The following is a 22,058-nucleotide window of genomic DNA, read 5'->3' on the forward strand; positions in this document are numbered from 1 at the left end:
CCGCAGGAGCGCGAGCAGGCACCCTAGGGGCGCGCCCCCCACACCCCCGAGCCGCCCCGCCCCGCCCCCGCGGCCCGGCAGCCCGCGCCCTTTAGGACCCAGCGACGCAAAGGCGGGGCGGCGGGCGGCCGGGGCGCTGACAGGTGCGGCCCTCGGCCAATGGCGGCCCTGGGCCACGCCCCCTGCCCCGCCGCGTGCGCCAATCGGCGGCCGCGCTGCGCTTCAAGTGCGCGGAGGGGCGCGGGGCCCCAGCGGCGCGCTCGCCCGCGGCTGCAGCGCTGAGCCGGGCTACCGGGCCCCGGCGCGCCGAGCGCTCGCGTGGGCTCTGTGCGGGCGCGAGTGATCGCGGCCCCGGGGGGCCCGCCCGGAGGAGACTCTCGGGCCATGGTCGCCCTCGGCTGAGTTTCCGGCGACCACTTTGATTACTGGCAAATAATCGTAACCATACCAAGCCCCGGGGCTGGCGCCGCCGCGCACGGACTCCGAGAGCCGGCACGCGGCCGCGTCCCGCACCGCCCGGCGCCGATCGCCGGCCCCTAACGAGCCGATGGAAAAATCCAAAAATTTCCGCATCGACGCGCTGCTGGCCGTGGACCCCCCGCGAGCGGCCTCGGCGCAAACCGCGCCGCTGGCCCTGGTCACGTCGCTCGCGGCCGCCGCAGCTGGACCCGGCGGCGGCGGCGGTGGCGGGGCGAGCGGCAGCTGCAGCCCGGCGTCCTCGGAGCCGCCCGCGGCGCCCGCCGACCGCCTGCGCGCAGAGAGTCCTTCGCCGCCGCGCCTGCTGGCCGCGCACTGCGCGCTGCTGCCCAAACCCGGCTTCTTGGGAGCGGGCGGCGCGGGCGGCGCAGCGGGCAGCGGGGCAGGCGGCGGGCCCGGGGGGCCCCACCACCACGCGCACCCCGGCGCCGCCGCCGCCGCGGCTGCTGCTGCCGCGGCCGCGGCCGCGGGGGGCCTGGCGCTGGGGCTGCACCCGGGGGGCGCGCAGAGCGGCGCGGGGCTCCCGGCGCAGGCGGCGCTCTACGGTCACCCGGTCTACGGCTACTCGGCCGCGGCGGCGGCCGCCGCGCTGGCCGGGCAGCACCCGGCGCTCTCCTACTCGTACCCGCAGGTGCAGGGCGCTCACCCCGCGCACCCCGCCGACCCCATCAAACTGGGCGCCGGCACCTTCCAGCTGGACCAGTGGCTGCGTGCGTCCACCGCGGGCATGATCCTGCCCAAGATGCCGGACTTCAACTGTGAGTACCGCTCAGCCCCGAGCCTATGGAGCGAGGAAAAGGGGCGGCAGCGGGGGCGGCGAGCACGGGCAGAAAGGTCTCCCACGCATCCTCCGCCCGGCATCTCCTGCCCCGGCTCTCTGCTCCGAGCGAGCTGTGGACGTGCCCCTAGGCCGCCTCGGCTCCGCTCGGGGCCTGCGAGGACTCGCGCGGGGTGCGCGGCGTGGGATCTCCAGCGATCGATTAAAATGGCCACGCGCGGTCCTTGTTCTCTTCCTCTCTTAACGGGAAAGGGCAGCTGGAGGTGTGAGACTAAAATCTAATGATTAACCGGCAGGCTAGAGGAGAAGGAAGTGGTGGGGGAAGGTGAGCCGAGTTAGGCGTGCCTGGGAATCAGAGGCCACCGAAACCAGGGCTTTATGCTCAGAGAAACGGACGTGACTTCGGTCCGCATTCTGGGCTCTGGAGAGACATCGAGTCCCTCCCAGGAGAGGCAGACCTCCCAGAGTAGGAAAGGAGGAATGAGCTTCAAGAGGCTGGAGACATAAGGCTGGGGCCCTTGCGGGGCTGTGCCCGCCTCTGGAAGGCGCCTGGTCGGGGTGGGGAGATGCCCGGGAAGGCGGGTAGCCTGGTCTGAACTGAGATGGCATGCTCCAGTGGGCCGGAGATGCACCCTCCTACTTTGGGGTACTCCTCAAGGGGCTTTGAGCAGCAGGTGCCCACCTCGAATTCAGGGCGCCCAGCACAGTGCGAACCCCTCCCCGAGACTGCAGCCAGGGAGGGCTGGCCACCCCCCACCCCAGAGCTGCCCGACTGTGGGCAGTGAACTTGCCACCCAGGCAGGACACCTTGACGGGGCCTGGGCCTCTCAGGCTTTCTTGGCGTGCGCCGGCCGCGGCCCAGGACTGGAGCTGCGGCGAGTGTGGATCTTGGGTCGGCAGGCTCCACCCCGGCTCCGCTCAGTGGAAGATGCGTGAGGCTTTACCCTTCAAGCGGCCAAACACCCAAACAAAGAGACCCCATTGTTTCCCTCTGAGTGGATTTGTTTAGACTAGGGAGATGCAGGCATTGAGGAGGGGTTGGGGGGGGTGCGAAAAAGAAAACAGAAATAAACACTTGCCAGAAATCAGATTCCTCTGCTAGAAGTGATGGTTGTGACTAAACAGAGAAAAGCTAGGATCCCACAAGGCTGGAGAAGTCACAGCGGGGTGAGAAAAGCCCAGTGTGTGCGCTGTTTGCCCTTGGCGCCCCAGGCCGGCCCAGCTCAGCTCCCAGAAAGCCCTGAGAGCCACCCTTCCCTTCCATGGGGCCACCCGTCCCTGCCCCAGGCCAGGCAGAGGGCAAGCTGGCATCCACAGCTTCAGGCACATCTGAACTGCTGACCCCGGTCCACCAAACCCAGGGAGCCCTCGGGGGCCCAGCCTCTGAGCCCAGCAACCCCTTCTGATGAAATGCCACCCAGCTGTCTTCCACTCTGACATGCATCTCCCAACACCTGGCAGGTTTAGTCTCCTGCCATGGGGGGCCCGGAGGTAGGGGTTGTCCACACCAGCTGCCCCCCAGAAACTGGGTTCTCTGACCACCCGGCTGTTTTCTCGGGCCTGCGTGGAGCCCAAGGCTGCCCAGAAAGTCGACTGAAACCCCATCGCTTTGCCAACACACTTTGCACATTCTTACTCCTAATCTTGACCCAGAGGTAGCTAATTAAAACCCAGCCAGCTTTAAGTTCAGAGAAAGAATCTGAACACCGAATCCTAAAGGGCAATACGAATAGGCAAGGATGCCAGAATGGTTTCTCGCTGGAAAACCTGTTTGGTTTCCTTTAACTGGTGTCTCAGCCATCAGATGGCATTTCCCAAATGGTCCCTTCAGAGCCAGCATTTTAATTAAAGTTCTAATGTATTGTCAAGTTGGGAATTCGGGGCCTTGTTTAACTAAAGCAGGGGGCGTGGGCCTTCCCATAAAGCAAATTGCCCATCCCAGGGGAGCCTGGGCTGGCCTGCCCTGGGCTGGCTGCTTCTTTCCTTTCTTTTATTGTCTAACACTTGTCAGGCTCCTGGGAAATCAAGGGAAGTCTCGTTTTGAGGTCATAAAATTCTCTGTGATGTAACCGTGTGAAATTATGTAAATAAAGCAGAGAGAGCTCCTTGAACACACGGAAAGCCGGATCCCCCTTGTGCCCGGGCCTTTAATTTGCGTAATGAGAATTGTCCTGAAAGGCTTCCAATTGCCCCAGTCTCTGCCCCCGGGGACCCGGCAGCATTGTCAGAAACCACTTTAGGGGAGGAACACAGGCTTAGGCCCAGGATCTGGTCCTTTTCGTCCCTCCTCCCTTCGTCCTCTCTCTCCCGCTTTTCTCCTCCTGCTCGTTTTGGACGTAAGGAGGTGGTGGTGGGAATTCTGCACCCGGAAGAAGCAGGAAGTGATTCCCAGGGCCTGTGTCGGTTTGAGCCTGAGTTGGGAAGGCGCGGGGCAGAGTGGGCAGGAGGTGGTCTCTGGGCCTCTGCTACTTGACTTTCTGTCCACCTGCTTTGCACCAACGCCCACCCGAGGGGGCAAGGTGAGCCTGGTCGATAGGATACCTGGCCCTGCCTTTGATGAAAAGATTTGGTCCCATTAAACCCAGACGGTCTGGGTCTACCTGGCGGTGGGGTCCGGGGCTCTAGGGCCTCCCTGGGGAGGGGATGCTGACACTGAAGACAGAGGAGCAACCCTGCAGGGCCCGAGCAGTGGGGTGTGAGGGGTGCCAGCCTCATGGCCTCTCCCACCCCAGCCCAGGCGCAGTCCAACCTGCTGGGCAAGTGCCGTCGGCCCCGCACCGCCTTCACCAGCCAGCAGCTGCTGGAGCTGGAGCACCAGTTCAAGCTCAACAAGTACCTGTCGCGACCCAAACGCTTCGAGGTGGCCACCTCACTGATGCTCACTGAGACCCAGGTACGCTGCACCCCCCGCACCCCCCTGCCGGCTCGTTCCAGCCTCGCAGGGACCCTATCCTGTCTGCACGTCCTGGCCTCCCAGGGACCCTGTCGCCTGTGCTCTCTTGACCCTGGGCCTCCCTGGGCACCTGGAGCTGCGCCTGTTGACCTTTAGGGTGTGGATTCACATCTCCCCCAGAGTCCACATCTCCCCCAAGGGTTCCTATGCCAGGGTCTGATTCAGCTGGTTCTGGTGGGCCCAGGAATTTTCACACACACACGCACACGCACGCGCTCACGCACACACCCTGTTCGGAAGCAGGTGGTCCTCAAGCCATATTGGAGCAATTTTGTTCGTTCCGGGAAGAGAAAGAGAGGAGGGGGCATCTTGAGATTCAGTGGTGGGCAGCGGAGCTGCCCTGGCCCTTCCCACGCAGACTGAGGGTGCAGGTGGAAGACCTCGGGGGTGGCGGGGGGTCTTGGTTTGCGCTTCCTCAGAGCCCCAGCCCGTGTCCGAATCTTCCGGAGCTCCTGAGCCCTCTAACGGGAACCCCACCCGGGCCCTGGCGATGGCGGGCGCGCAGGGCCCCAGCGCAGGCAGGTGCGGGAGCCGGGGCGCAGGAGACCGACCGGCAGGGAGGGAGGCGGCCGGCCTCTCACGCCGCGCGCGCCCGCAGGTGAAGATCTGGTTCCAGAACCGGCGGATGAAGTGGAAGCGCAGCAAGAAGGCCAAAGAGCAGGCGGCGCAGGAGGCCGAGAAGCAGAAGGGCGGCAGCGGCGCGGGCAAAGGCGGCGGCGCCGAGGACCCGGGGGACGAGGAGCCGCTGGGGCCGCCGGCGCCCGGGGACAAGAGCGGCGCACGCCGCCTGCGGGACTTGAGGGACAGTGAGCCCGAGGACGACGAGGACGACGAGGACGAGGACCGCTTCCCCTACAGCAACGGCGCCGGCGCGCGCGCCGCCTCCTCCGACTGCTCCTCGGGGGCCGACTCCCCGCCCCCGCGGCCCGGCGGGCCCGGCCACCAGCCCCCGCCCCAGTAGGGGCCCCACGCCGGCGGCCCAGAACGCCGCGACCTCATCCGCGCCCCCAGGCCCGCGAGCCGAGGCGTGGGGTCCTGGGGACCGCCCTTTTGGGTCCGTTTTCAAGGGACGGAGAGAGGGAGGCCCAGCAGATTCAAACTCGAGCTCTTGTACTTTTTAATTTAATTTGGCTTGCGTTGGGGGGAGGGGTTTCTGAGAAGAGCCGACCATCGGGGGTACTTCCCGGCTCCCCTCTTCCCGAATGGTGACGTCGGAAACCTGCAGTGTTAAACGACCTCCGAAACCTGAAACCTTCTCCGGATACGCCGTTCTTCTGAGTGTTGGAAAAAGAAAAAAATGTTTTGTGCTATGTATATTGGGAAGGGGGGAATTTATGTCATGAGCGTTCAAACTGCTGGACATCCCAAAACTGTATTGTCTTTATTTTTGTATATTGTATTTATAAATATATATATATAAAGAAATGTCTACTTACGCATGCTAAATTATCATTTAGCTTCTGCCATCGCCCACGATGGAATGTAAAATAAATTGGTTTTTTTTTTTACTGGATGAGAGTGCAAGTCTTTTGAGGGGAGTTGTGAAAGCAAGTTTTACTGTTTTTGTTGCTGAAATGATGGGGTGGGCCGTATTCCTGAGTTGACAGCAGAAGGTAAAAATCAGAATCGCGAATGGGTGTCAGGACCGCCACCTCCTCCAGGCCCTGAGGCCAGGGGTCGGGGGACTTGATTCCGGCTGCTGGGGAGTCACAAGTACCAAGTGTCGCTAAAAGTCCCCGAGGCCAGGTGTCAGCGCGCGTCCACGTGCCGTCTCACAACTGTTGAGGATTCGAGCATCTCAAAGGAGTAACTCTGGACGCCGTGTGTTTTCCTATTTCTATGAGGATCTTCTTGCTTTGCTGGCGCCCCAGAAGTGGAAACACACTCTTTGAATGTTTCAGAAAAGGAGCTTCAAATGATCACACTAGTCTCTAGGGTCCGTTTGGCGGCGGCGCTGCTTGCGCGCCCTGCCCGGGATGGCCTCGGACAGCGCGGCGCGTCTCCTCTCCGACCCCGGCCCTCTCTCCCGAAGCGCCTTGAGCCGGCCAGGGCTGGTTTTCCCGGATCAGTGCAAACGGCCGCCTCCGAGGACCGCAGCGGAAGGCGAGAACGCTCCAGCCGGGCCGCGGCGGCTCTGGGTTAATCAGCCCGGCCGCGCGCGCCATCCATCACGGGCAGAGCCGAGCCCTCGCCATGTGTGGCACACATGCCCGCGCGCCCTCCGCGGCGCCCCTTCCCCCGCGTGGCCGGCCGGCCGCCCCCGGCCCGGAGGAAACAGGTGAGCCCGGGTCCTGCTGCTCCCCGCAGCCGCCTCCCCCCTCCCCTGCCCCGCCGCGTCCTACTCCTCCCCGCACGCACCTGGGCCGGGGCGCGCCCCTCCCCCCTTCCCTCCCCCTCCCCCCCCCCCTGCGGGCCCCCCTACTCCGACAGATAAATGAGTTCAGAAGGGCCTGCAGTTTCATTTGGGTGATTACCGCGCGGGCGAGCGGGGCCACTCCTCGACTTCAGGGCCGGGTGAGATTAATATCCTCGCTGGCAGCTCATTATCACCCCGGCTCCTTCCATAAAACGCAGGCTCAGCCGCGGCCGGGGGCGCGGCGCTGCTGGGAGCCGGGCCGGCGCAGCTGTCGGCGCGGGCGGCGGGGCGCGGGCCTGGCCGCCCGGGGTCCAAAGGTGGGGGATCCGGGACTGGGTTTGCAACGGGGGGGAAAGCCCGAGAGCCCCAGGAGAGGGGTGGGAAACGGGGGCGGGGGGGGGGGGGAGAGACGAGAAAGACGCCTTGGGGGTTAAAGGAAACCCGCCCTCCGTGTGCATCTCGCTGTAATTTTTACCACATTGCTCAAGTTCAGCCCGAAGCCATCTCGGCCCGGCAGGCTGCACATCTGGGGGATAGGCCCCTGCGCCCCCTCTTCCGGCCGGCCCGGAGTCGGCGCCCTCCCTCCCCAGTCTCAACACCACCCTCACCCCCGACCGGCGGCGGCTCTGGAGCGGGGTGGGCTTCCGGCCTCGGCAGAGGGTCGTTGACCCACCCCAAGGCCGGACCCTCCTGAAGCCCGGGAACCGTTCGCGCCCCCGGCTCAGGGCGGCAGAGAGCAGGGCGGGAAGGCAGAGTGGTGACGACCTCCCGCCCCCGCCCCCGCCCCAGCAGAGCCAGCCCGGCTTGGCGCGGGGACTTGGCGGCCGGGAAGGCGGGACACGCCCGCGGCCCCAGCGTCTCCAGCCAGCGGCTTAATCGCGACGGAATTTATCTCGCTAATAAATTTAATGATCAATTCGTTCTTGTCACAGTAGCTCTTCCCCAAATCAATTATAGCAAATTTAAATATAATCACTGGCTCATCCTCACCCACTCCGGGCACAGCGAACAATTCATTCCGCCGAGTGAGCGGCCGCCAGCCCCGCTCCTCGCACTGGGGGGAGAGAGGCCCAGCCGCCTGGAGGACCCGGCTCCCAAGACCCCGAGCCAGGTCTCCGTAGTCGGGTCCCCAGGGGGACGAAGCACTGCTTCCAGATAAGTCGGCTCCCTACAGCGCGGCCCCGCCCAAGGCGAACCCTGCCCTTTGGGAACCCATTCGGCCCCTGTCCACCCAGAGCGCCACTCTGGGCGCGGGTTCTCTTCACCACGATGGGGGGGGGGGGGGTCGTCAGTTCTCAGAAAGAGCACCTCGCCGTGGGTCACTGTCTCCACCGTGTGTGAGAAAATGTGGTGAAAGCTCTCTGTGTGATAGAGACCCAGCGATCACAGGTCCAGGCGTCGCAGAGCTCCCGCCCAGGGTCCGAGGCCCTGAGGAGCCTTGTGCTCAGAGTCTCAAGTGCAGAAATGGCTAGAAAGTCGACAAAATGGGGTTGTTCCTTTCAGGCTGACCTTCCTGCACCCTGCACCCAGGCTGAAGTCAACCTGGAAAGGTCAGCAGGAAAGACTTTGCATGACAGCAAAAGCAAAGATAGTCAAATGGGATTCTGTCGACAGTTAAAACTGTGCTGCAAAGGAAACGATCAACTGGACGGAGAGGCAACCTGGGAAGGGAGAAAGTATTGGCAAATCAAATCTCTGATAAGGGATTAATATCCAGAATATATAAAGAACTACAACAACAAAAAACTTCGATTAAAAATAGGCAAAGGAATTGAAAAGGCATTTCTCTGGAGAAAATATACAGATGGTCCACAAGCATAGGAATTCCCATCACCAATCATCAGGGAAAATGCAACTCAAGACCACAATGAGCTCTCACCACCTGCCTGTTAGGATTTATTATGGAAAAAAGAACCGAAGATAACAAGTGTGGGGGAGGGTGTAGTGAAATTGGATCCCCCCACGCACTGTTGGTAGGAATGTAAAATATTGCAGCCACTGTGGAAAACTCTATGGAGGGGCCTCAAAACACACACACACACACACACACACACAAACCCAAACCAAAACAAACCAAGAACAATAAAAGCCTAGAATTACCATAAGACCCAGAAACCCTACTTCCGTGTGTATATCCAAAAGAATTGAAAAGGGTCTGGAAGAGATTTGCACACCCATGCTCATTGTAACGTCACGATAACCAAGAGGTGGAAGTCACCTAAGTGTCTGTCAACAGATGAACAGATAAGAAAATGGGAGCCACATGTAAACGGTGGAATAGTGTTCAGCCTTTAAAAAGAAGGAAATTCTGACACCTGCTGCCACAGGGATAAACATTGAGGACATAGTGGTCAGGGAAATAAGCCAGTCACAAAAAGACAAACTCTAATTTGTACATAATTCTACTTATATGTGTGTAGTAGTGTGTGCTCAGTCGTGTCCAACTCTCTGTGACCCCATGGACTGTAGCCCCCCAGGCTCCGTCATCCATGGTATTCTCCTGGCCAGAATACTGGAGTGGGTTGCCATTTCCTCCTCCAGGAGATCTACCTGACCCAGGGATGGAGCCCAGGTCTCCTGCATCTCCTGCATTGTCAGGTGGATTCTTTACCACTGCGCCACCTGGGAAGTCCATTCTACTTCTATGTGGGATCTCAAATAGTCGACTTCTTAAGAGACAGAACATAGAAAGGAGGTTGTCAGGGGCTAGGGGCGGGAGAAAGAGGAGGATGTTCAGTTTTGCAAGATGAAAAAATTCTAGGGCTCTGTTGCACAGTATGTGTATAGTTAATGCTACTGTGCCAGACCCTTCGCGTGGCTTGGAGGACCAGAGGACAGGCCTCCTTCCCCTGCTCCCCTCCCTCTCCCTCCTCCTCTTCTTCCCCTCCCCCACACCCCCATTGCTCCTCCAGAAAGGGCTCACTTGCTGTAGAACACCGGGATCCTGGGATCCCGGGAAGGCTGAGGAAGGGAGCCACAGCCCCCCAGGACCGGAGCGGCGCGGGCTCCTCTCCCGCCGCCCCCTCTTGGTGAGGGGAGCCCGGTGCGACCCAGGCCGGTTCCACGAGCATCTCCAGGTTTGAGGCCTCCCCTGTGCCCCCACCTCACCCCCCGCAGACCCCGGGCCAGGACCGAGCTCCGGGGGTGGGGGCCGCCGCGGGGAGGGGCCCGGGGGTGCAGCGCCGGGTGTGGGAGACAGTGGGGGGCCGCTGCCTGTGGGACGCGGGCGCCCCCCACCCGTATCAAAGTCCTGCGGTGCCTGGTGTCTCCCTCAATAAAACTAATCCTCTCGGAGGTGTGACTCAGCCCAGATCGCCGCAGTGTTCCAGACTGCAGGCAAATATGTTTTTCAGATTTGGTTTTTATGGTCGGATTAAAGTTTATTTTCCATAATAGGGCACCTAATAAAACTCATAAAGCCGGGTCGGGGCTCCAGCTGGTGGCCTCGTTTAACACTTTCACTTCGTAAATCATTTTACGACGTGCCAGGTGTGTCCCCAACGAGAACCAGCCTGCGACCCCCGGACCCCCGCCCCCGCGCCCCGACCAGCACAGCCCTTGGGGTCTGGGCGGGCGGGTCATCCGTCGAGGGTCCGCGCCCCGGTCCCTCCCCTCCCGCACCCCGAGAGGCGGCGGGGGACCCCCGAGCAGGCGGGGGTGGGGGCCGGGGCGGGAGGCGGAGGGGCCCCCCGCGCGCGCCCCGCCCGCCGGCCCCGCGCCGACCCTGCATTCCGCGGCCGCGCACCTGGCTGCCCCGAGTGTACACAAGGTGCCGGACAATGTGCGGCTCCCCGGCCATTGTCCGCGGCGCTGGGCGGGACAAAGGTGCCCCCCGGCCGGCGGCCGCGGCGAGGGGCGGCGGCGCGGTTTACCCAGCTGGGGGCGGAACAAAGGGCCGCCGCCTTATCGCCGCCAGGCCTGTGGGGGGGCACCGCGGGCCGGGCGGGGCGCGGGGTCAGCCCGGGGGCGCGGGGAGGGCCGCCCGAGGGGTGGCCGCGCCCCCTCGCGGAGCCCCTGCAGGCCGCGGGGGGCTGGGGAAAGGGGCGGCCTAGGCGCCCTACGGGGGACCCCGGGGCTGGAAGGAAAGGAGGCTCGTCTGGGGGCGGGATTGGTGCTCCGAGTCTGCAAAGATGCTGGTGGGTTTTGAGTGGAATCTCCTTCCGATGCAGAGCCGTGGCTCCAAGCACAAGTTTTCTTCCGTGATGAAACAGCACCTTGGAAAAGGATGCACAGAAAAAGAGTCGCCCTGGCTCGGGGGTCTGTGAAGAGAGACAGCCCACTTTCCCGTGTCCATCCTGGGGGACCGCTAGGGGTTTTCTGGGGCCAGTCCTTCTAAGGAGACACCCACGCCCAAGGTTCTTAACGGAGACGCCAGTGCCAGAGCTTGCAGTTGGTTTTTTTAAATAGCTAAATCTGTAAAGGAAAGGTAAATTGTGAGTGTGTGGTTTTGTTTTTTTTTTAACCCTGGGCCTGCTTTCCTGCTTTGTACCTTTCACCACCCTGGTTCATTTATCCTGGTGATTAATTTATTGGGGATGGGGGAAACTGTCAGATTCCCACAAGCCCTGGGATCAGGCACCTGTGTGACACCACAGCTTTTTCACCCACAAGAGATACTAGCCAGCCCAGAAAATCCATCAACCACCCAGTCGTTCGGCAGATTTAGGACAGCTGTTCTGCTGGACACTGTCTGAGCACCAGGATGGGTGCGTGGGTGAGTGAAAGACAGAACTCTCCACTCTCCTGGAGTTAGACAGTGGGAAGGGAAAGACAGGACTGAGTTCGTGCGTCACATGGTGTAGGAGGTGCGTGAGCCTGCAAGGCCTCCGTGTCAGGAAAAGAGTGAGGAGGAAGGTCCAAAAGCAAGACCTGGGATGCAGGACTCATTCTCTCCTGCACTGTGGGCAGGTGAGGAGGTGCGCGGCAGCACAGGCTGCCTGCCTGTGAGACAAGAATTAGAGACCTTTAAGAACCACACAGGGTACTCATTCCGGGGCCAAGCCATCACACACTCACTTCCTGATCTAAAGTGTTGGTAGCCCTGATGGTGGAGTCAGTGCAGAAAACAGAGGTGCGTGTGTGCGTGGTAGAAGTGGGAGTTTAGAGACAGGAATAGGTTTCAGGTGTGTTTTCTTCCTTTCTTTGTTTTCCACTGAGATATAATTGACCTAAAGCATGGTCCTTAGTTTTAGGTGTATAGTGATTTCTCAATCTTAAGTAATTCAGGCCTTTAAGACCACTCTGGAAAATAGAAGAGAAAGCCACAGTTTTCACGTAAAAGGTTCACTGCCAATTTTAGGGAGTCTGACCCCAGACACAGAAGCTTCCAGACCCCCGGGAGCAGGACAAGGTCTGTGGCGTCCCACTGCACAGACAGGAACCTGGAGGCAGGCCTTTCACACCCAGCACATCCCGCCTCCAGGCGCCTGCAGGAGCCGTTCTCGCGTCCCCCACGCTCACCATGGACGTGGATGCCTGTGTATGCTTCCAGCCTGGATGCGTGCCTGTCACCGCCCCTGCCACCCTGGTGTTCTGTGCCCAGAGGACCCCGCACCCCCATCCGTAGGAGGAGGACCGGGTTGTCCCCATCTCACAGGAGGAGAGGAGGCTTTGACAGCCAAACCTGCACCAGGCTCCACTCACAGGCTCACGGGACAGTTACACAAACCAGCCCTCGGCCTCCAGAGCCACAGGCCCGGGTGGGACGCAGAACCAGTCCACGAGCTCCAGTGAGGATCCTCGGGGTTGCAGTTCAAGGCTGGCCCGGGGAAAGGCCGTGGTGGGTGGGGTGTGGGCTGGGGAGGAAGTCTCCGCAGGGATTCCAGGGACTCGGGAATCCAGGCTGAGAGCCAGGAGGCAGAGGTGCGGGCGACACCTGGGCACTTAGCGGCTGGGGGCCTTGGGCAGGGGCGTGACCTCTCTGTGCCCGAGGGCCTTGCTTGGCAGAGTGGCAGCGCCTGTCTCCTGGGGCAGCTGTGGAGAAGGCCACGCACCGTGAGGAGGGGCCCGAGGAGGCTCCCCACGTCAGCCCCCCAAGCCTCACTGCCCTGCTGGGCTGGTCTGCCAGGTGTCATGCAGACCCAGGGCCACTGTGTCCACACCATGGGATCATTCTCTCGGGGACACCAGCTGAATGGAGAGACGGACAGACAGAGCGTGAGAGCTGACAGCTGCCCGGAAACCCGCCTCTCTGGGCAGCCCGAGCCCTGAGCTCCTTTCGTCCAGTGGGCATGTGCAGATGGGACGTGCCAGGGCCTTGAAAAGGGCTTGTCCACCCGCTGCCCTGGAGGGGCAGGAGCCAGCCAGCTGGACGCAGGTGACACGCAGGGCGACGGCAGGCCTGGGAGGGAGCCCCAAGTCCCACCTGAACCTCCGACCCAGAGAGACGGGCTGGGGGTGGCTGCTGCAGGCCACTGCGTCCGGGGCAGCCTGTCACTCGGGAGACTCTGTCTGAGCCGCAGCCGCATGGACTCCGGGGTGAGCTCTGGCCTACTGATGGTTCCCGGACCCTGATGGAGGTCGGATTCATGGAGTGACTCTCATCTGCTGACTCGGAGCCAGTCTGGATGGAGAACGGAGAACCGCAGAGCCGTGCTGTCCCTGCCATGGGCCTCAGGGTGGAGCAGGCTGTGGGCAGGAAGCCCGGGTGGGTCCCCAGGAGTGGGCAGCTCCCTGGAGGTGTCCACACAGCCCGTGCTGGTTGGTGACCGTGGGGTCCTCATTCTCGCTGCTGTGCCCCTCCCACCCCCCACCCCCGCCTGCAGCCTGAACGCAGGGGCGGAGTCAGCTCTTCATCAGTTAGACCGGGGCCCCTGGGGGTAGGAGAGCCCAAGGGACAGAAATTTGCTCCGTCTCCTTCCACTGGCCCCCAGAGTCTGGGCTGGTGGCCCCCGGGACCCCCAGGTGCCCGGCCCCTTTATCACATAGCTCTCCCTCTGTGGTTCAAGATGGGGCTCAGGCTTCGCCTCCCGTCCAGCCAGATGGAGGGTGGTGTGCGTCCTTCCTGGGGTCACAGTGTGGCCCCTTCTTTCCCTCCCCTCTGGTGAGAAGTCTCTCTTTTTTAATTTGGCTGCGGGACACGGAGGGGAGATGGCGGAGGCCATGATGCCGGGGCAGGCCCCGCGTGGTGTCCAAGGGCGACTTCAGCCACAGGGCCTGCGCCGGAAGACAAGAGGGAGCCCGAATGCGACCCGGAGCCCTTGGTTAATTTGGCTGCACTGCACAGCTTGCAGGATCTCAGCTTCCCGACCAGGGATTGAACTCGGGCAGTGAAAGCCCCAAATCCTAACCACGAGGCCACCAGGAAACTCCCGGGTGAGAAGGCTTGATACCCCCACGCTGAGCTTCATGGAGGTCGAGCAGCCTTTATTTCCATCTGTGCACAGGCTTGTGTTTTGGTTGTGTGTGCATGTGTGTCCAGTCGCATCGTAACGTCGTGTTCCCATTTGTCATCACCACAGCCTCACTCTGTCCTGCTTAGACACCGGCCTCCCCCCACCCGGGAACCTGTGCTCTGCCGTCCAGCTCTGAGGGTCTGCCTGGTCTGTTGAGTGAGTAGGTTGTAGTCCTCTTGGACACTTCCCAAAGTGTTCCCCGTAAGTCTGAGCACGCCGAGGGGCTCCAGTGAGTGAAGCTGGTTTTCCCATGTCTCCTCCCGGGCGTTGGAACCAAGGGCTCCGGGTCGCATCGGGGCTCCCTTTTGTCTTCTGGCGCAGGCCCTGTGGCTGAAGTCGCCCTTGGACACCACGCAGGGCCTACCCCGGCATCGTGGCCTCCGCCATCTCCCCCCTGTGTCCCATGGCCTCCTGCTGGCCGCCCCATCTGCTCTGTGCCTGAGTCCAGGGGCAACACTCGGCAGCCCGGGTCAGCCCAGCAAGCTGACTCCTATGTGCCAAAGTTTCCTGAGGCCTGACCGACCGGCTGTCACGGGCGCCAGTGCACACTGCTGCCTGGGACGCCCCCGGGAGCCCGGGGGTGGGGGCCAACAGAGCAGCGGTCGGAGGCAGGGGCCAGACGTCTCACCTAGAGCAGCGGTCGGAGGCGGGGGCCAGACGTCTCACTTAAAGAGGCAGAGCCAGTGCCCTCACGGCGCGAGTCCTCCACTGCGTGGCACGGGAGCCGTGCTCAGGAGAACCTGAATACATACGTACACACGTATACACTCACGTATGCCCAGGAGAACCTGAATACATATACACACACATATACACTCACGTATGCTCAGGAGAACATGAGTATACATACACACACACACATATACAGTCACGCATGCTCAGGAGAACCTAAATACATACGTACACACGTATACACTCATGTATGCCCAGGAGAACCTGAATACATATACACACACATATACACTCACGTATGCTCAGGAGAACCTAAATACATACGTACACACGTATACACTCATGTATGCCCAGGAGAACCTGAATACATATACACACATATATACACTCACGTATGCTCAGGAGAACATGAGTATACATACACACACACACATATACAGTCACGCATGCTCAGTAGACCCTTGGAGAAGGAAATGGCAACCCGCTCCAGTATTCTTGCCTGGAGAATCCTATGGACGGAGAAGCCCAATAGGCTACAATCCACGGGGTCGCAAAGAGTCGGACATGACTGAGCGACTTCACTCACTCATGCTCAGTAGAACCTGAATATACATATATACACATATACACTCACATATGCTCATTAGAACTTGAATATACATATACACACACACACACACACACACACACACACACACACACACGTGTATAACTGAAGCTGTGCTATACACCCAAAGCTTACACAATACTGCAAATCAACTCTACTTCAATAAAGATATTTTTAAGACAGTCCTCTGCTGAATTTAAGCAGCAATACTGGCGGGCTCCATAGCTATCAGAAATCATCCCACTACCTTGACATATTTCCTGTTCCTATTTTCACAGGTAAAGGAAACACTTGAATTGTCACACACTGCATTCTTGGCAGCTTTTCAAAACTGCTTAAAAAGTCCCAGGTTTTCCCAGAAGCACCAGGGGTGTCGTGACCCCCTGGGTCTCCTCCCAGCAGCGCCCTCCCTGCGGGTGGTCTGCCCCCCCCGGGGGGCCATGGGGCCGTCCCAGCGCCCCCACAGTGTGAGGCCTTCTCTCTTCTATCTTCGTAAAACAAAGTAATTCGCTTTTAATGAGTGCCGGTGTTTTCCTTCCCAGTTCTGTTTGAGCAGATAGTGTGTCGGGGGCGGTCCCAACGGGGTTAAACCACCGCGACCTTCATAATCAGGGAACAGAAATAAATTATGTTTACTCATGTATGTGACCGAGTCTCTGGTGCCCAGATGCCCCCTAATCACAGGTGGGGTGATAATACGTTGCTTTTATCAGGCCTCTCACTCACAGGTAACAAAGTGCTTTATTATCCCACCCAGTGGGGAGAGGGCCAGTGGTCACACAGTGTCCATGGCCTGGGGTGTAAGGGGTCTCCCTGCCGGTGGCCCCGCTGGGCCCCCCGAGCCTGGAGATCAGGCTGGCAGGAGGCGGGGGGGAGCAGAGCCCCCGCGGGTCCCCTCTGGGACCTCGACAGCCACTGTTGGTCGCTGCTGTCGGGAGCCAGGTCCGCGGCCCAGGCCACCCCGGGCTGGACTGACCTCAGTGAGAGGCGTGACCAGCTCACGAGAGACCCCCATGCCCGTTGTTTCTTTGCCCGCTCGCTTCCTGGGGCTGGGCCAGGAGCCAGCACGGAAGCTCGACCGGTAGGTGGCTGGAGCCCACTGGCATAGGGGAGAAAGCGGAGGCCTGTGCCGGCCTGGCAGACCCAGACCCGGCTTCCTCCAGGGCCGAGTGGCCCGGCCTCCTGGCGGGCAGGTCAAGGCCCAGACGCGAGGCGGCTGGACGGGGACATGGAGCACTGCTGCGCCTCGGCCTGGTCCTGCGCACACGGCCTGTGGCTCGAGAGCCCAGGGCAGGTGGGCCTCGCTCCGGCGGCTGTGGGCCTCGCTCCGGCGGCTGTGGGCCGAGCTGTGCGGACAGACAGGGCGCGGGAGGAGACGGCCAGCCCAGCCCCGGGGCCTGACCTGTGTTCCTGCCCCTCTGTCTGAAGGCTCTGGGGGTGTTCGTGGTGGGGCTGGCACAGCTCTGTTCCGGGGCAGACCCGGGCAGGCCGCCTCGGCCTGGGCAGCTTTAGTGAGCCCCACAGTCACTAAAGTAGTATGCAGACTCTGGCAGGCTCATCAGATCTGATTAAGAAAACAGTCTAAAAAAAAAAAACACTCATTGTCCATCTAAGTCAAAGACCGTATGGGTGCTCCTGGCCACAATATGCGTCTTACCTGCTAGACTGGGACCAGACTGAAAAGTACTTCCTCCCCCAGTGAAAAGGTCGAGGGCAAGGATAAAATAAATCTCAAATAATCACGTTGTATTTTTGATGAGTTAAATAAGCGGGGTCTGTGCCCTGGGCACGGGAACTTGCTTTTCTGCACACAGTAAGCCCTGGAGAAGTACTTAGGGAGACCAGTGTTTGTAAAGCCGTGTTTCTGATAATTACGCCCTCAGGCACACCTGCTTGCAGTTGGTCCTCTGTAGGAAGTCAGAGCTTTGGCCGCCGGGCGCAGTTAAGTAATGACCGTAACAGGAGTCAGGAGGCCCGCCCTCGGGTTTCAGACGTGTGGCGCTGGGCTCTCTGTGCCGCCGGGCTCTCTGTGCCGCCGGGCTCTGGGAGCCGGGCCGGCCTTCGGCAAGTGGTTTCCTCTTGTGCTTTTCTGCAAGTCTTGTTTCACTCTCATTAAGGATACTTTCCCAGAGGTGGTAACAATGCCCTGGATCACCCAGTGGCGTTTAAGAATTATAAAGGAGATTCAGACCTTTAGAATCCTATTCACGGCAAATTGGGGGCTGAGGAGGCTGAATGCCTTTAGACACACCCCCTCCCCAGTGCGCGCTTTGGGGAGAAGTGACCAGAGAGACCCTCCACCCTCAGACTTCTAACCGGCGCCTCCTTTGTCCAGCTGAGGGGCTCCCTGGGGACTGACTGACACGCAAACGCAGCACCAGGTCCCCCAAAGGACGCAGGGCTCATCTTAGGTCATAAAATCTCCTTCTGCTGCGAATTAGGAGCGCCCATCCTCCTGCGAGGTCAGGCTGTCCGCGGAACTGATAAGCACAGCTCCTTTGGTCAAGTTACTGATGCAGACTTGGGGGGTGGGGAGAGGGAAACTGAGTGTGGGGACAGACCCCCACGTCCCTGCTGGGGACCCTCGGGGCCCGTCCGTGGGGCCGCTGGACAGTAGCGTGTCCCATTTCCCAGCGATGCCTGTCCAGGAGCAGCCCCCACTGAGCTCTTGGAATGACCGACCAGAACAGCTGGCCACGCTGCCTGTTCGTAGTGGACAGGATTCAGCGTCCGTGAGAAGAGAAATGAGAGGAGCACGGACGGACTTCGTGCTTGGTGAGCTATCCTGAGGCTCAGAGGAATGACTGCGGCCATTCCGGGCGCTCACAGACCTACCTGAGCTACTAGAGGACACACAGATGGCAAAGTGGCTTCGTAGAGGGGCTGCCCGCTGTGGGCGGGCGGGGGGAGGCTGGCCTCGAGTCAGGCCAGGCCCGACGCGCTCCGTCCCTTCTGCACCTCGGGCCTGAGAAGCTGGCAGGCTACCGGAGCGTCACCAGCGCTGAGGCGGGACGGGAGTGCTCAGGGCCGTGCCGCAAAGCCTGCTGATGAGGGGTTGGAGACTGAACCCCAGGCCCGGGTTACGGAGCTGGGGTTCCCTCCAGCCGGCAGGGTCTCCCCCGACAGGCAGGGGACCGCGCCAGCAACCCAAGAGCACGGGAGACCGGGCCCCCGCCCACCCGACCCGCAGGCTCTGCTGGGAACACATCTGTGCTCACCGCGGCCACTGACAGCATCTCGAGACTGCCTTTCAGAGACTCACTTGTCACCACTTCAGTGGGCTCAAGATGGTAGAGTCTGAGCTTTCCCGGGAAAAGGCAGCGGAGTACAGAAGGCTCATTTTTAAAGAATGCCAGCTAGTCATGCAGGAGGGATGACGCGGTTAGAAAATGACCATTTTGCCATAATTGAGCCTGGCAAGCATCCCTGCACCTGCCTGTCCCACTAGGCAAATACATTGGTGGGGAATAGGAAGTTCACATTTTGCCGCATTTTTTTCCCCATTGTAAGATATGCAGATGACACCACCCTTAAGGCAGAAAGTGAAGAGGAACTAAAAAGCCTCTTGATGAAAGTGAAAGAAGAGAGTGAAAAAGTTGGCTTAAAGCTCAACATTCAGAAAACTAAAATCATGTCATCTGGGTCCCATCACCTCATGGGAAATAGATGGGGAAACAGTGGAAACAGTGTCAGACTTTATTTTTGGGGGCTCCAAAATCACTGCTGATGGTCACTGCAGCCATGAAATTAAAAGACGCTTACTCCTTGGAAGGAAAGTTATGACCAACCTAGACAGCATATTAAAAAACAGAGACATTACTTTGTCAGCAAAGGTCCGTCTAGTCAAGGCTATGGTTTTTCCAGTGGTCATGTATGGATGTGAGAGTTGGACTGTGAAGAAAGCTGAGCACCAAAAAATTGATGCTTTTGAACTGTGGTGTTGGAGAAGACTCTTGAGAGTCCCTTGCACTGCAAGGAGATCCAACCAGTCCCTCCTAAAGGAGATCAGTCCTGGGTGTTCATTGGAAGGACTGATGCTGGAGCTGAAACTCCAATACTTTGGCCACCTGATGAGAAGAGCTGACTCATTTGAAGACCCTGATGCTGGGAGGGATTGGGGGCAGGAGAAGAAGGGGATGACAGAGAATGAGATGGCTGGATGGCATCCCCAACTCGATGGACATGAGTTTGAGCAAACTCCGGGAGTTGGTGATGGACAGGGAGGCCTGGCATGGTGCGATTCATGGAGTCGCAAAGAGTCGGACACAACTGAGCGACTGAACTGAACTGAAGATGTCCTTAAGTTCTGGTGATTAATGTCCCTTAATCATCATGAAGGTGACAATGTGCCTGTGCGGGCCTCGGCCGTAACTAGTGACCGAGCACAGCTGGCCTGAGCCGCGTGCTGACTGCTGTCCCGCGGTGAAGCCGGGAGGCCGCTGGTCCCGAGTGTGTGCCCCCGGCCATGTCCACGCGGAGCCCACTGGACGCGTGCAGGACTCGTTGTGACAAAGGGCCGGTTTCTCAGGGAATTTTATTTTAGTTTTTTGACAGCAATATGGGGCATGTGGGAGCTTAGTTCCGGACCAGGGATCAAATCAGTGCCCCCTGCATTGGAAGTGCAGAGTGTTAACCACTGGACCACTAGGGAAGTCCCCCCACCCCCTTTTTTTGGCCTTGAGAGAAAATTTTAAGTGGGGATGGGATGGGGTGGGTGTTCTATATTAAAAGAGAAATAAAGGTAACGTTTGAACCTTGACTGTACTCTGTCTAGGGGGAAAAAAAGACTGTAGGAAATTCACTTCAGAACAATCAGAAGGATGCAAGCGGCCCGTCTGCTGGACCATCCCTGAACAGACGTCCGTGTTCTCAGAGTGGTCCTGGCGCCCCTGTACTCAAGATGTTATAAGAGTGTCCTCGTTCTCAGGAGAGGCAAGCTGAGGGCTTAAGAGCTAAGCGCCCTGACCTGCCGTGTTTACTTTCTAGAGCTGCCATCAAAATGTGTGTTTGTAAATGGATGTGGATTACATACAAAAGAAAGAGAAAAACCAAACAGGGAAAATGTTAATGATGGACCAACCAAAAAAATGAAAGCAGAAGAATCTGCCATCTTCTTAGGAAGGACTTCTGACCAAGTAAAATGACACACACACAGTCCACCATAAATGATTTTCCCTAGAGAATAATTTTTAAGTCCTCTTACTGATTCTGACCTCGGGCTGAGCCAGATGAATGCCACACTGGTTGCACGTCACGGGGCCCTCGAGGGGCAATCCCCATGCCTCTGTCAGCAGGAGCGGTCAGGTGTGTGAGGGGCAGGAGGGGCAGGCCAGGCACACAGGCTGGCTCCCCAGGGCTGGGAGCAAAGACACAGGCCGTGCCGGGGCTGGGGGCGGGGTGGGCGCCCATCCCTGCAGACTGGCGACTTGAGCACGCGAGCATGCCAACATGATAACCCCACCCAGAGGCCCTGGCTGAGCGTCCCACTTTGGACATGCTCAAGGTCAAAATCCCTCTGCTCCCCAGGCCGGCGTGCACACATACGGCATTGTTTTCCAACACACACAGCAGCCTCACAACGCTTTAAACTCAGTCTCCACTTTCCCTTTCATCATCTTATCATGCAAATATCATTTTTCATTTTACCCAGCTCCACTTGAGATAAACGTCATCTGCGTGTGAACTTGACCTCTCTCTGGTTGGCGTCATCCGTGTGGAGTGAGGTATGAAATGTGAGAAGAGGAAAAGCCCCGATTCTCAGGCCAGTGCTCCTTTCCTGGAAGCTCTGAGGTTCCCGGCCTGTCGGAACACTCTGGGTGGTGTGCGTGATGCTCCCTACACACCCACCTGCGCACCTTAAATGCGTCACCTGTGGGGAGACCTGCAGCCCTGCAGAGGCTCACAGTCGCTGCTCCCGCCTGGGGTCTGCCTGAAGCCCCTCTGCGGTCACAGCCGCCGTCCTGGGACGGGCCTGGCTGTGTGGAGCTCCCGGGCCATCTCCAGGTCCTCCTGGGTTGTGCTCTCCGCACTAGGAGCTGCCGGGCGGCACCCCGTCCCTGGCCTCCGCCTAGCTCAGCCTCTGTGGGGGGTTCCGACACGCGGCCCTGGGGCCCCCACCTTGGGAGCTGTGTCTGTGCCCTCCTGCCTGACCCTGCTGCTGACGGGCACTAGGAGGGCCCCAAATGCCCCCTCAACCTCTTCACTGAAAGGCGCCCACTTCTGCGTGTGCATCAGTCACGTCTCCAGAATCTTCCTTCTCACAGCTGCTGCTTGTCTCATCCCCCAGGAAGGGGACGAGAGCCACCTACCCGGGCTCAGCCGCCAGCCTTCCCACCAGGTGACCCGGCACCTCCTGCTGTTTGCCGGCAGTGTTCCCAGAAACGCAGTCTTGGCGGCTTCACTCCCTGCTGACGCTCCTTCAATGGCTTCCCCCTGTTGAGCAGATACACGCCCGCTCCTCACAAGCAGGCTGCAGGCGCCGGTCCCACCCCACCGTCTGTCCGGGTCCCAGCGCCCCACGCGGCCCAGCCCTGCGTCCCGACCCTCCGCTGGTGCCCCCACATCCCCCGGTACCCCGGGGTTTGGCTGGAAGGGCCGGGCCCAGGGTCACCTCCTCCGGCAAGCTCACCGTGCCTGGCCCGCGGGGGCTGGCTGGCTGCCTGCTGCTCTTGGCGCATGTGACGACAGGACGCAGGCTGTTGAACTTCGATGATGTCTCTGAACCCTTCAAGCTGTCCTGGGGCTCAACTCCGCGCGTGGCAGGGAGGAGCCCCCAGCAAATGCTGAGTGAGACCAAGCCCCACTCCTACTTGGCGCCCCCG

The 22,058-nt window shown here is 60.1% G+C and overlaps 1 protein-coding gene across 1 annotated transcript; it reads left to right on the forward strand.

Moving 5' to 3' along the window:
* Positions 1–345: 345 nt before the first annotated feature.
* MNX1 (motor neuron and pancreas homeobox 1) lies at positions 346–5,721 on the forward strand. Its single transcript, XM_070464987.1, has 3 exons — positions 346–1,235; positions 3,988–4,148; positions 4,807–5,721. Exons 1-3 carry the CDS (start codon positions 548–550, stop codon positions 5,167–5,169), a joined length of 1,212 nt encoding a protein of 403 aa, XP_070321088.1. The 5' UTR covers positions 346–547; the 3' UTR covers positions 5,170–5,721.
* Positions 5,722–22,058: the final 16,337 nt, after the last annotated feature.

The sequence above is a fragment of the Odocoileus virginianus genome, chromosome 1 (assembly GCF_023699985.2).
Source record: "Odocoileus virginianus isolate 20LAN1187 ecotype Illinois chromosome 1, Ovbor_1.2, whole genome shotgun sequence".
Lineage (NCBI taxonomy): Eukaryota > Metazoa > Chordata > Mammalia > Artiodactyla > Cervidae > Odocoileus > Odocoileus virginianus.

Excerpts from the sequence above, each read along its gene's own strand:
- MNX1 (XM_070464987.1), top strand. The coding sequence starts at position 548 with ATGGAAAAATCCAAAAATTTCCGCATCGACGCGCTGCTGGCCGTGGAC. Across the intron at positions 1,236-3,987 it reads CAAGATGCCGGACTTCAACT|CCCAGGCGCAGTCCAACCTG; the intron begins GTGAGTACCGCT and ends CTCCCACCCCAG. Across the intron at positions 4,149-4,806 it reads TGATGCTCACTGAGACCCAG|GTGAAGATCTGGTTCCAGAA; the intron begins GTACGCTGCACC and ends GCGCGCCCGCAG.